The sequence below is a fragment of the Varroa destructor genome, unplaced genomic scaffold (assembly GCF_002443255.2).
Source record: "Varroa destructor unplaced genomic scaffold, Vdes_3.0 BEIS01000001.1, whole genome shotgun sequence".
Taxonomy (NCBI): domain Eukaryota; kingdom Metazoa; phylum Arthropoda; class Arachnida; order Mesostigmata; family Varroidae; genus Varroa; species Varroa destructor.
In genome coordinates this window covers 16,949,175-16,961,707 of record NW_019211454.1, presented here as the reverse complement: position 1 = coordinate 16,961,707, position 12,533 = coordinate 16,949,175, and the positions used below count along the sequence as shown (strand labels likewise).

Here is a 12,533-nt window from a genome sequence, read left to right as displayed (position 1 = left end):
CATACATTTAAAAAAAGCTAGCTAAACGTCTTGTATATTCAAGGGGTATGCAAGTAAATAGAAATGACGCCAAAGCGTCCGATCATGCCTTAATTTTGTGATCTGATACGCCATACAATATGTCGTATTTATAGACATATCGTTAACATTATGCATGCATTTATTTGATGCACGCTTCGTTCACCCGTGAACTTTACGTCGCCAGAAAAGCAAATCACAATGTGAGACCTATACCGGCAACAAGGTGCCGAAAAAAGTTCAACGATTTGTTAGCGTTATATCTTAAAGATCTTCGTTACTATGAACGAGAAGTATAGCATGATACGCCTAAATACGAAAAATGCGTTTATCAAAAATGATAAGTCTCAATATACACAAAATTAAGGCATTTCGATCATTCTACCTAATGCAACACTCGTATCCACTCTATGCTAAGTGTTGATGTGGGTTAATCAGTTAGTTAATAATGATTTTGTTGTGGAATCGACATGCGCTACAGCGATAGCCCAAGTATTCCTTAGAAGCGGCAGTCAGTATTCGAACGTGTTGAATCGACAACAAATAACGTCATGGCTTCGATTAATGTTTTGTTCATTATGCAGTTTGGTCAAGCTGACCGATGTCGTTCGAACACAGGAGCCTACAATACCCCATGAAATTCGATGAATCAATCAACACGTCTTACTCTGTGTTAGATGTATATATATAGTTGCGACACCAACCGCTAAAATACTTAGTCCTAGGTATTTTCACTAGCATCACTATTTAAGGGCGTGTAAAGTGGTAAGTAACAAAGGCATCGTCGCTGCAACTGGTGGTAGCGAGTCCTCGGAGCTAAGTTGACGGGTAACTACTCAAGTCGAGGACGGACGAAATGCTCGACTGAATTATAAAGCTATGGTCTACGGTGGAACATTGTATAGATGGCGTGAAGGATGCCGTATCGCTGCGGAAGCTAACGTTTCTTGACTACTTGAGATTTAAATAATGTATCCGGGCTAACGACATAAATGCTTATTCGGGCTTGCTCATGCATATTTTTTCTTGGTCGAAGTCAGTACTAGTAAAATTCGCTGCAAGCAATAAAGCGACGTGGAATGAGTTCAAGACACGTCTATTTTAGCGATTTCCGCAACATGACCTACCTCACGCCGAATGATATTATGAGCGAGTTCAGGGGATTATGAACGCCTGTACGTGTTTGCCCAACGTAAACGGTTCCTGCTGCAGAGCACCTGGTCGCTGCTTCGAATTTTGAGACGTTCCTAGAAAACGTTACGGAATCGTGTTGGTGTGACGACTTCAAAGGCCATCTTATTGTAGTGTCCTCGCTTGACTTCGCGACTTTTGTAAAACTTGGATGTACCGATGTGTACTTAAACCCGAAACGTCGGCGTACGCGCTAGATACAACTTCCGCTATGTGCTGTGATGTGTGCAGTACGAGTTCTAAGTTAGGCATCGCGGTGCTGCCAAGTGGCAGATTCTATGCACTATGATACGGGAGGAAAAATGCGATTCGGATGCGAAGCTCCTGTTTGTGCTCACGATCGAGTTGAAGGCTTCGAGGTGGCTGATATCCGGAGGGTGAAACTGACAAATTTTTCATCTGAGCGAAAGATGAAAAGTAGAGGTTCCGGGATATATAGTCGACAAAAACACCAACGTGCTTTTGTTTCGAATCACAGCTTTAGTGCGATTCCGGGCTAATCAAAGCTGTGTTCTGCCCTGTCATTCTGAAAAGGCCTGTGGACATGTAGGCATTAAAAATACTATACAGCGTATACTTAAGGGCTTTCATACTGGCCTTGGACTACACAGATACATTGCGTTGGAGGAATTGAGCAAAAATGTTGGAAATAGTCGGACAACATTCCTGCAACTCTAGATGGTTGGGTATTATGTGCTATGTATGCCTAAGGAGTTGGTATCGTTAAAGGAAGGTTAGTAAAAAAAAAAACGTTATGGTTTGGACACGTACGTAGCGCACCGGACAGGGGTTTACGACATGTATTAATAGTGCATTTAGTTCTTGTATGCTGAACTTGACACCATGCCCGGATTAAATCCTCGTGCTGTTTAATGCTTCAAAAATTAACATACATTTTAACCCTGGCCTTTGAATCACTTCCGACTCCCGATATTCTTCGAATACGATGTACACAAAAACTGAGTCCTGTATTCAAACTACTTATAACTTTCGGTGTTTCTCGAATACACTACATACAAAAAAATACCAGCCGATACTTCTTCAGGATGATTTGCACGACTACCAGAAATGTCATATAGACCTTTAGCTCTAAGTAAATAGAAAACTTAGACGAAACAAGATTTTATCTATTTTAGCCGTTTTACTGAAAGCAAGTGCTTTCCCAAAATAGAAAGTGTTTTGACAACCAGCTCGTCGATTGATAGTCTTCGAAGATCATTAAGGAAAATAAATAGCGTATAGTCGATCGCATTTTATAAACAACTCGTGCTTGATTTTCTGTACTCCATTGATTGCAATCGTAACACAGCATCTGTAAGTATAAAGACTTCATTTATTCACATAGGTTGTGTACTATATGTTTGAATCTGAGCATTAGCGTTCGTAATTAATTGTAGATTTTTTGTACGACGAAATGTGCGATTACGCAAAGCTTCTCAAGTACTAGTACCTCGTACTCCAGTAGTGTTTGTTTCCCGCACTAGTCTGCATATTTTTGGCTACTTGTTAAACAAAGTAAACGTAACTTTAGTCAGCTAATAAGCATATCCATAGTATGACTACCATTACCTTTCAAAGACCCTGTGGCTAATATCATCCCAATGACATCTGAAACTTTGTCCCAAATGAACCGCCAAAGATCTTCTGCAAATAACCTCGGACCTGATCGACGCTGTTCCGCCGATTTGTTTAATCCACGGACCCCGACAACCCTAGGCGTTTAGTTATTATCGTCAAAAGGCGCGTGTGGTTACGACGACAATCTCAACAAATGAATTAAGGAAAACGGTGGTGAACTGTGATAATTGTAAAAACACGTTTGTCGATGTTCTGTATTACCGAACTGGAATTCGTTACTAGGTTCTTTCGGAAGGGTATTTTACGACATTATCTTTGTATATAATTTCTTCGCCCACATCGCTCAACAGTCGTGTGACGCTCAGGACAATGGCTGATGTTCAAAAGCACTCGGTACACACGCTTGTGTTCCGTTCGTTGAAACGTAGTCATGACATGTTCATATGTGAGGAGGGCGCCTTGCCCCCTATTGATGAGAAAGCGCACAAATTGCGTGTGGGAACTAAAGGCAGAGACGAGTACGGGCCAGTGATGCATCTCGTCAGTGAGGGTTCCCGTCAAAGATCGGTTAGCTCTACGACCAATAGCGGTGCTCACAACAAATCAGACGCTGGAAGCAGCGATAACTCCTCTGGGCCTTTGGTTCTCGCCGGACAAGGCAATATTGGGAACCAGCAACAACTGACTGCTCAGATGTTGAAAAAACCTTCGATTCCGAAGCCTACATGGCACCCTCCATGGAAGCTGTATCGTGTTATCTCCGGGCACACTGGCTGGGTGCGCTGCGTAGCATTCGATCCAACTAACGAATGGTTCTGCACCGGTTCCAACGACCGTATCATCAAGATCTGGGACCTGGCCAGTGGGAAACTTAAGCTATCCTTAACAGGACACATTTCGGGCGTACGCGGACTTGCTGTCAGTCAACACCACCCATACTTGTTTAGTTGTGGCGAAGACAAACAGGTACATACTCTGTTTCGAGACATTAACAAAAAACAACGAAGCGTACCAAAAATGGATAAGAGACAGGCGTAGCTTGTGAATTAATTTGTGAAAGTAAAGTGAAAAAATGCAATACTGGGGTAATGTAAAAATTTATGTAAAGTGTCCCATACTCGATTTTTTTCCGAAATGTTTAACGTGAAGAATATTTCTATTCACACTAATGCAAAATTTTGAATATCAGGATACATTAATTGCGGGATCGAATGGGTTATCATTGATTGGCACTGTTAATGGTTCCTTCATATTCAGGAATTTTCATTTGTTTCAAGTGCAAAGTAAATTTTTTAAGTGATCGATAGATACTTTGTTGTTCGCCTTTATTTTATGTGACAATTTGTACTAAAATATTGGTAAAGTATTATTTTCGTTATTGCTAAAAAGCCCTTAATGCTATGTTAAACGTAATGTGATCATTTCGTTTTTATTCCTCAGCTATGTAAGCTACATATACTTCTGAAAATCAATATCGATACCTCTCTGTAAATATTGTTTGAAAGAAGTTTATAGAAGTACCACTTCCCATATACGGCTATTTTAGGAAATTTCGAGCTTCATCCAGTTTCGTGACCAACCAGCTCGCGCAGTACTTACGGAAAATGCATATTCTTAGATCATCCAGTTTCGTGGTCAACCAGCTCGCGCGGTACTTACGGAAAATGCATATTCTTAGATTTTTTATTTATGGGTGGCGAGTATTAACAGAGCTAGCGTCCATCCAAGATCATACGTATTACCTGTATTTAATTTATTTTTCATTTGTGTATCTATATTTGTTTTTTTTTTGCATAGGTGAAATGTTGGGATCTTGAGCAAAACAAAGTTATAAGGCACTACCATGGCCATCTCTCAGGCGTGTATACGATTGGCTTACATCCGACTATTGACAATGTGATCATCACTGGTGGACGGGATTCGACTGCTCGTGTATGGGACATGCGGACAAAGGCCAATATTCATGTCCTATCCGGACACACAAATACGGTGGCCAGTGTCCTTGTTCAGGCCACTGAACCGCAAGTTGTGTCAGGGAGTCACGACTCAACAATACGGCTTTGGGACATCGTTGCAGGTAAAACCCGCGTAACGCTAACACACCATAAAAAATCCGTTCGTGCGCTTGTACTTCATCCGAAGTTGAACATGTTCGCTTCTGGAGCGCCAGACAACATCAAGCAATGGATGTGTCCGGATGGGAAATTCATTCAGAATCTAAGTGGGCATAATACGATTGTCAATTGCCTAGCAATGAACGAGGACGGTGTTCTTGTGTCAGGAGGTGATAACGGCTCGCTTCAATTTTGGGACTGGAAAACGGGTTACAACTTCCAGAAACTAACAACTCCAGTACAGCCAGGTTCGATCGATAGTGAAGCTGGAATTTTTGCTATGAGCTTTGACCTGTCAGGAACACGGCTAGTAACCTGCGAGGCGGATAAGACAATCAAGATCTTTAAGGAAGATGAGACCGCCACCGAGGAAACGCATCCGATCAACTGGCGACCTGAGATTATCCGACGAAAAAAATTCTAAAACCAAAGTCAATGTCTTCCGGCTTATGCCGCCCAAAGTATAAAAATACACTGTATATCGTGATTGACCCACAGCACTTTTGAATACAGCTCAATTAGGCCAGGATCAGCTGGCATATATGTAACAAATGTATATTATGAAACTAAGGTAAATATAAACTATACGATATATAGTTAATTGTAAACATATCAAGATGTTGTTTTAATTTATATAAATAATTTATCGCTAGAAAATCTAGTTCAGGAATTCCCTGCGACACTTTTTATTACAAAGTAAATAGAAAACATCCGTCAAATAATAGTAGTGTGATTTGGTAAGCCATCACCCATCTCCTGGAAAACTATCGGTGTCTTCACTGAAATCAACAATAAACAAGAAAACTTTTTGTTATATACACCAAAGATGATATGATGTTCCACGACCGAAGGTAACAAGATCTGTCAGGTTGCTAGCTCAATATATTTTGTTGAAACTATCTGTTTATCCGATGCAAAAGTTCGTATTGCGCATTTGACAGTAATGCGTAGAACGCTATGTGAATAATCTCGAAATATCCTATAAATAGTTGTTGTTAATGGCATTGTTCCAATGAATATGGACACGTTTTAGTACTTTTCTTTTTATATAAATGATCTCTTGCGTATATTCGCTCTTCATATTTGAATCAGATCGAGCAAACATTATTGTAAGGTGAATCTGAGGTTTTTATGGCGTAACGTCATAAAAACGCTAAAAATACGTTCCGGTATGCAGTGAAGATTGCCACGATTTAGGTATGTCTGAAAAGTCAATAATTTCTTGGTCAGAGCCAGAGTGATTTGGCCATTAACGCTAAGCAAAGAAGTTAGAAACACGCAATGCGCTCACCAAATTATCTTTCACTTGCTTCACCTGCAAATAGTGCTCATGTGTGGGATCTTGCCTATCGCGAAGATACCTGTCGACGTAAACGAGTCCATGAGAGCCACTTGATGAGTAGTTGTCGAGAAACGGTTTCTGTAAGAGCTTCTCCTGAAAGTCTATGAGGAAATATACCCATGGAGTCAGGATCGAACCGTCTGAGATCTCGACTGGTTCTTGCTGTCGAACATAGTAACTAAGAGAACATAACACAAACGGATAAGTGACCGTTTAAACGGCAAGTACAGGGTGAACCTGAAAGAAACCCTCGGCATACTTTATTTTCGGGTGTTTACAGATAATGAATTGTATAAGTAAATTAAATTGAAATTATATCAACACTACGTAGCTTGCGTATAGGGTAAACCATGAATAACTTCATTCTACTAAGACGTAATGTCGTAATAACAGGTATTAACAACAGTATTATTTTTATTTATCGTAGATATTGTAACCTTTGTACATTTATTTTTCATTTGGTAAAAATAAATGTATAAATGTTAAGCGATCATTTAAGAGCAAACATCTTTGCAGAATGCAGTCATATGTGATACATAATTTTTAAGGCGAAGAATAGTTTTTAAGCCATAAAGAAGTTCCCGGACATTGTTTGTAAATATATGCTATATATTCCCAGCGATCTTACAAAGTGACCTTCAAGATCTTAAATTGAGCACACTCGTGGACCTTTAATATCGGCGTGCCCTTATATTTAAAATATAAGCGCGACAAAAATGTGTCTACAAAATCTGAAATAGACTCGAATTGTGCGACCTCTATATTTGCTTTTGTTGCTCTCGTATGATTTTATTTCCATCATAGTCAATTAGAATTACTGACATACGCCATAACGTATGTAACGTTTTTTTACTCACATGTAGTATTTGCCCTTCGTTGGCTAAATTTATTATAGGCCTTCGCAATTCATATGAAATATCGCAAATAGAAATTCAATTTTTATTTATACGAAATTAATATATAAATTGAAAATTTGTTTTTTCTTTTTTTTTTTTTGGTATTTGACGTTGTAGCCCATTTTTGTTTGTTCAACTGTATTTTTAAGTCTTTTAATGTGGTTGGTTTTTGGAGTAGACTTTGTTTGCAAGGTATCCTAACATTTAAATGTCTATTGGCATCAGGCCTGCGCAACGGCCAAGGTATTTTATGGGATCTTTCCGCTCAACCCGTATGAAGATATATTCTTACATCACGATGATAGTGTGTAGCTGCTTGGAAATAAAATTCTTCATCTTCACCAAAGTCCTCCCAAATACGGTAAAACGAGTGTGATAAAACGGATTCTTAGAGTAAATTCAAGTAATTGGAACCGGTGTATAGATTTTTTTGGGACACCCTGTATATGAGGCGGTCGATTGATCGGCTTCTGGTCATAAAAGAGTAGGAGATTGCCGCCTTAAGTCCTACAAACTACGCATGCTACATACTCAGCAGAGTGAATAAGGAAAGTATGTACATATATTTATAATCTTGATTTTAATGAACAAATACTTGAATTTTACTTTGGGGATTTCCAGTTTATGCGGCAACCCTGCAATCGGGAATAAAGACTATGACTCTGTGCACACTGAGTCCCATCGAAATCAAAGGTTTAGAGAAACCAGACGCAGCCATTAAGCTATCCACTTACTTTGGGTGATTTTCGAGGTCGTCAAGTGCCGTGAGCATATCATCGTTAACACTGTAGACTTCACCATGTATCCGATGACCAGTGCCGGGCTTGTATAGGAGATAGGGAATATTGAATGAAGAGGCGATTACTAATGGAAATTGATGAACTGTGCGACCGTTGCTAACGAATTTAGCAACTTTATTGTTCTTGGTTGTAATGACGTGATGACTGGGTTCGCCTTTTTTCAGTGTTCCATACACAAACACCCAGTGCGTCATTGCTGCTCGTCGAAGCCCACTTAGGATCATGCGCGTTTCATATACTACAATAAGGATTAGTTATCCGCCTTTATAAAGATGATCTAAAACAATACAGTTGTTTGTTGTTCGAATTGTGGAATCGAGCTAGAGCAGAATTCTTTGAAAAGGATGATCACGAACGACGGTATCTCGTGACACACACAAATCCAAACTGTAGCCGATAATCATGGGCAACGATGTTTCCGTTCGCTGTTGGGAACCGGCGGCCATATGCGAGAATGCAGTGGGCGAGAGTTATAAACAGAGGGTTATCAAAGAGAGACGTGTCGCGTTCGGCAAACCGAGAGGAAATGCGCTGTCCGTAGTCAATGTGAGTGAACAAAGATAATGTTGACAATACAAATGTCAATCGATCAATTTAATTTATTCACATATGTCAGGCAGCATCTAAGCACTTATGATACGTACATTTATAACAATTTTCAATCTGTATATAGATGGGTATAACGGCAATGGTGCCTTGTAAGCACGAATGTAATTAGTTCGTTGCACATGGTAAGAGCATTTTTCAACAAGTGTCGATCCAGAACTTGGAGCAGAGGGAAACGTGGATTTAGTAGAACTGCGGTTGAAAATGCCGGCTGAAGCCACGTAGTATGGAATCCGCTCAATCATAGAGACCGAATAAAGGTTTTCAAAAATAAACAGCCGCATAGACCTCCAAACAGAATAAAACTGCGCACATGGGCACACGTTCACGTAATGACTTATTTGTCGAAACCGTCACTTTTAATGGAATTGTTGTTAGCATATGAAATCTCTATATTTTAAGCTCCCTTAGAACTAAACAACTTTGCTTAAAAATAGTCATGGCCATTTCGTGATAGAATTCCATGTCTGATGTTACCGTGTCGGACCATACTGTCTTATTTAAGGTATATAATATTTTCGTTCTTAGGAGAGGTTTACAAATTAGTTACAAAAAGTTTTATTTGTTCATTTCAGGCGAATTCTCTGAATAGCTCGGTTTAGTGACTAGTAGAAGACACTGGCATCAACGGTACTATTTAAATATATGTGCTAAATAAATTGAGTTGAACTACCGGTTCGTGTACCCACTGTATGGTTACTTCATCAAGTTCTTAATTTAAAAATAAGTTGCATGTAAAACTTGCATTAGCTGGAAGGCAATCACAGCACCAACCCGCTTAGGCAAGTTCTCAACGAGGTCCTCCAGCATCTTTGCTATATCATGTCTACCCCGGAAGCCTAGTTAAACGTTATGAAATAAAGTGTATTGTGTTCTACTATCACGATATCGAAGAAGTTACCTATTTACTTGAATGTCGCTTCAAATTTTACTCCACTTGCTTAAAATCTGTAACTTTTGACAGAACCAAGATTTTACCTTTAAATAAAAAACACAAAATTTATAGGATATTTTTACATAAAACATGCAGGACATGCTAACTAAAGATTTATAATTAAATCTAAGAGAAACCAAATCAACAATCTTAGGCAACATGGGCTATGCCGTGTGTACAAATTAGTTTTGTTATGATTTATTTTTCGCTTAAACTAGACGATACAATGTCTTATAAAAGATGTTCTATTTGAATAATCTATGCGCAGTGACAATACCTAATGAGCAACGACCATAAACGTGTCATATAAACAAACGGTCATTAAAACTCCAGCGTTCTTATGGCCTTAATTGCGTTTTCAATCGTGTACAGTGGCACACTTTGCCGATTAACCACAACAACCCCGTCTATTGTTTGACATACGATATACGAGCCATCGTTTGCTTTTACCATAACATAGCTCGATAGATGGCGCCGACGCAGGGACCGCCACAACGCGTTATCATAGTTCTGCCGATCAGCCACGTAGAATCCTCGGGCTTCATCTAATACGATAAAGTCTTTCAGAACGAAGGGACTGACATTGACAAGCACATTTTTTATGATGGTGAGGTTTTCATCCGCCCAGTCGATCAGGAACGGATCCGGTGCTGGGTTTCCGTCATTTACACAGAACCGGTTTACCTCGAGAAAAGCGGCAAGAACGTACAATCCTCTGGAGACGACCAAAAGGAAATTCGACGCTGGATTTGTACCAATATTACCCTGCGATCTATCGTCACCCCCAGCATTTGATCCAGTGATGCTGACATCGACGTCTGCTTTTGGCAGATGTATAGGTCGCCACACAATAGTCCGTGCAATCTCTCCTGTGCTAAAGATGCATTCTTGTCGTAAAAGCAGGAACATTAGCTCGAGATGGGACCGCTGCAAGTGTGAACAGACAGTGCTGTCGTTCATAAAAACGACGCTACCAAGCAAATGGTGCGTGCGAACATACGCGCCATCTTCCAGTTCGCATGCTTCAAAACGATAGAGCACGGTATCGAGCTTAACTTTAGCCGAATCCGGCATAAGCGTCAGCTGTGGCAAAGATAAGGCTCGACTGTCTGCAGGCTCCGAGCGTAAGCTATGAAAGTACCGGCTGAAAAATGCGTCCACATGTGGTCGACGCCGTTCAATTGCATCGTCCAACTCTTCCAACGAGCCGAACTCGGCAGCGACCGTGATACGGAGCTGGTCAACAACCGGACGTATTAGTGACAACGGAACGATGTCCGCGCTAACGGAGACGCACAGCAGACCACCGGACGCCAGCTGGACGTAACTGATCGAGTGTAGCTGTTGGTCATACGTAATTGACGTTGCGGACGCCCCTGAATTAAACGAATTATTCAGGGCGTCGTGCAAGGTAGGAAATGCGCCGGAAATCGATGTGGCGGGAGACTCTGGAAATTTGTAAGCTTCTCGGGCGCCAGGTCTGAAAAAGACAATGTAATAAATAATAAACGGCATACCAAACGTAAAGGCTAGTTGAAATACGGCACGTCGGTAAATAATATTATGAAAATCGTATATAAATAGAGATAAACTTCAATCTGGCCATAGTTGCCGATTACGCAGCAAAGTTCGCTCATGAGATAAGCATGAAGGACGCAGTATAGTACAAGGACGGTATTGGAGTTCGTGTTCTACACGCTTTTCTTACTGAAAGTACAGCAATTGGTGTGAAAAGTCTGGCGGAGGTTTTGTTGGGGCTTGATCCTTTTCTTCTATCTTAAGCGATCGCCTCAGAACGTGCAGGCGGACGGACTGTGCTCCGGGCGCAAGGCCCGATAGAGTCATTTCGATACCCGCTCGATCTTGGACGGGGATTCCTAGAATTTGCCAACAGGGAAATATAACAACGTCAAACATTATCATTGCGTATAATTAGAAGGCGAATAATCGCTTTTTTTACAGCTATTCTTCACTATGGTATAGCACTCAAATATTTTCTAATAAATAATTATGCTTTGCATGTATTACATAATGCGCAACGATGTCAAGCGTAGAGTGTGTACTGTCATTTACCTTATGTGTTTTTGTTTTAAGGGCTTGAACAGGCGTCTCAAAAAGTTCCATACACCTATACATATATGCGCAATAATTATGTAATTAATTATGAAATTAATGTGTAAATGTTATAGTTTCTATAATATACTGCAGCTAACCCTCAACGCGATGAATGACATCTCCTTCCTTGACAAGCTGGTCTTCGAGGTCGACAAGAATAGCTTCGACCGCGCCTCCACGGCCGATGCGAAGTCCAAGTAACCGTTCGGCAAGGCCAGCCTTGCGGCCCAGATTTGCTCCACGTCGCTGCTCGAGCTAGTTTCATCAATTTAGTAATTAGAAGAAAACCCGACGGATTTGTTACTGTAATGCAATGCCTATTATTATAAGTCGTTTTATATAAATAATATATATAAATGAATTTCATACGGATACATCTGATTTCGTACTTATCCAATAACACTTAAGCATGAATAAGCTAATTAGCAGCGGAATATAAAGCAGAATATTGGAACATACGGCTTATGTGGAAAATGTGTAATCGTACCGATAAGGTGACTTTGATTTCAGCCCAGCTGGGCTCTGGAGGTGTTTCGATGTAAAACAGCCTACCGGATGGGTCGACGCGACCTTCCCAAGCTTCCGTTGAGGACGAACTCCCTGTTGCTCGCTCTAAGCCTGATGCCCATTGTGACTCAGGATATCGTTGGGTCATGCTTAAGTTTCAAAGGCTGTTATCCACGATAACTCACAGCAGTCGGTCATGACATCTTGTGCATTTCAGACTGAAGCATCGCGCAACTGCATGACCGTTTCAGAGTTTGCGACCCGGAATATCATATGATAAATAACGTTCGCTTATATACGTATAAATAATGTTTTCTACGTATCGTTTGCTATGTAAATTGCCGCCACATTTATCGATACCAGTGGGCTTTGAACACGTCTCCTCAAAACCTTTTCACTAAATATAAAAAGTTTGTTTCATAAAACCACCTG

At 40.4% G+C, this 12,533-nt stretch overlaps 3 protein-coding genes and 1 long non-coding RNA gene across 11 annotated transcripts; 2 read left to right on the top strand and 2 right to left on the bottom strand.

Moving 5' to 3' along the window:
- The first annotated feature begins 2,731 nt into the window (after positions 1-2,731).
- Positions 2,732-5,513, top strand: Tango4 (transport and golgi organization 4). The gene is made up of 2 exons (XM_022787691.2): positions 2,732-3,753; positions 4,585-5,513. The coding sequence occupies exons 1-2, from the start codon at positions 3,157-3,159 to the stop codon at positions 5,323-5,325; spliced, it is 1,338 nt and encodes a 445-aa protein (XP_022643426.1). The 5' UTR covers positions 2,732-3,156; the 3' UTR covers positions 5,326-5,513.
- Positions 5,514-5,558: 45 nt separating this feature from the next.
- On the bottom strand, positions 5,559-8,400 carry LOC111242834 (putative gamma-glutamylcyclotransferase CG2811). 8 transcript variants are annotated; one of them, XR_015318892.1, is made up of 4 exons: positions 7,874-8,384; positions 7,101-7,140; positions 6,193-6,421; positions 5,559-5,680 (listed from the first exon to the last, which is right to left on the bottom strand). XR_015318892.1 is itself a non-coding variant. In XM_086977140.1 (4 exons), exons 1-3 carry the CDS (start codon positions 8,161-8,163, stop codon positions 6,248-6,250), a joined length of 504 nt encoding a protein of 167 aa, XP_086833266.1. In that variant the 5' UTR covers positions 8,164-8,389; the 3' UTR covers positions 5,559-5,680; positions 6,217-6,247. The 8 variants fall into 8 exon arrangements, 7 of the variants coding, with proteins under 7 accessions (XP_086833266.1, XP_086833268.1, XP_086833267.1 ...); XM_086977140.1 differs by having other exon boundaries at positions 6,217-6,421; positions 7,874-8,389; XM_086977142.1 differs by having other exon boundaries at positions 6,263-6,421; positions 7,874-8,388.
- LOC147758320 (uncharacterized) lies at positions 8,342-9,492 on the top strand. Its single transcript, XR_015318894.1, has 2 exons — positions 8,342-8,485; positions 9,121-9,492. It is a non-coding gene; the product is annotated as an uncharacterized LOC147758320 (long non-coding RNA).
- A 137-nt stretch (positions 9,493-9,629) lies between these two features.
- On the bottom strand, positions 9,630-12,249 carry LOC111242822 (protein inturned-like). The gene is made up of 4 exons (XM_022787680.2): positions 12,082-12,249; positions 11,693-11,849; positions 11,188-11,356; positions 9,630-10,959 (listed from the first exon to the last, which is right to left on the bottom strand). The coding sequence occupies exons 1-4, from the start codon at positions 12,247-12,249 to the stop codon at positions 9,801-9,803; spliced, it is 1,653 nt and encodes a 550-aa protein (XP_022643415.1). The 3' UTR covers positions 9,630-9,800.
- Between the last annotated feature and the right edge of the window lie 284 nt (positions 12,250-12,533).

What these genes read in the sequence shown, in the direction of transcription:
- Tango4 (XM_022787691.2), top strand. Translation starts at nt 3,157, where the DNA reads ATGGCTGATGTTCAAAAGCACTCGGTACACACGCTTGTGTTCCGTTCG. An exon ending in GTTGTGGCGAAGACAAACAG is followed by an intron (nt 3,754 to 4,584) that starts GTACATACTCTG and finishes TTTTTTGCATAG; the next exon opens with GTGAAATGTTGGGATCTTGA.
- LOC111242822 (XM_022787680.2), bottom strand. Translation starts at nt 12,249, where the DNA reads ATGACCCAACGATATCCTGAGTCACAATGGGCATCAGGCTTAGAGCGA. An exon ending in AAATCAAAGTCACCTTATCG is followed by an intron (nt 11,850 to 12,081) that starts GTACGATTACAC and finishes TGATGAAACTAG; the next exon opens with CTCGAGCAGCGACGTGGAGC. An exon ending in TGTCATTCATCGCGTTGAGG is followed by an intron (nt 11,357 to 11,692) that starts GTTAGCTGCAGT and finishes GGCAAATTCTAG; the next exon opens with GAATCCCCGTCCAAGATCGA.
- LOC111242834 (XM_086977139.1), bottom strand. Translation starts at nt 8,163, where the DNA reads ATGATCCTAAGTGGGCTTCGACGAGCAGCAATGACGCACTGGGTGTTT. An exon ending in ACGAAGGGCAAATACTACAT is followed by an intron (nt 6,422 to 7,100) that starts GTGAGTAAAAAA and finishes ATGTTCTCTTAG; the next exon opens with TTACTATGTTCGACAGCAAG. An exon ending in GGACTCGTTTACGTCGACAG is followed by an intron (nt 6,105 to 6,262) that starts GTATCTTCGCGA and finishes TTGACTTTTCAG; the next exon opens with ACATACCTAAATCGTGGCAA.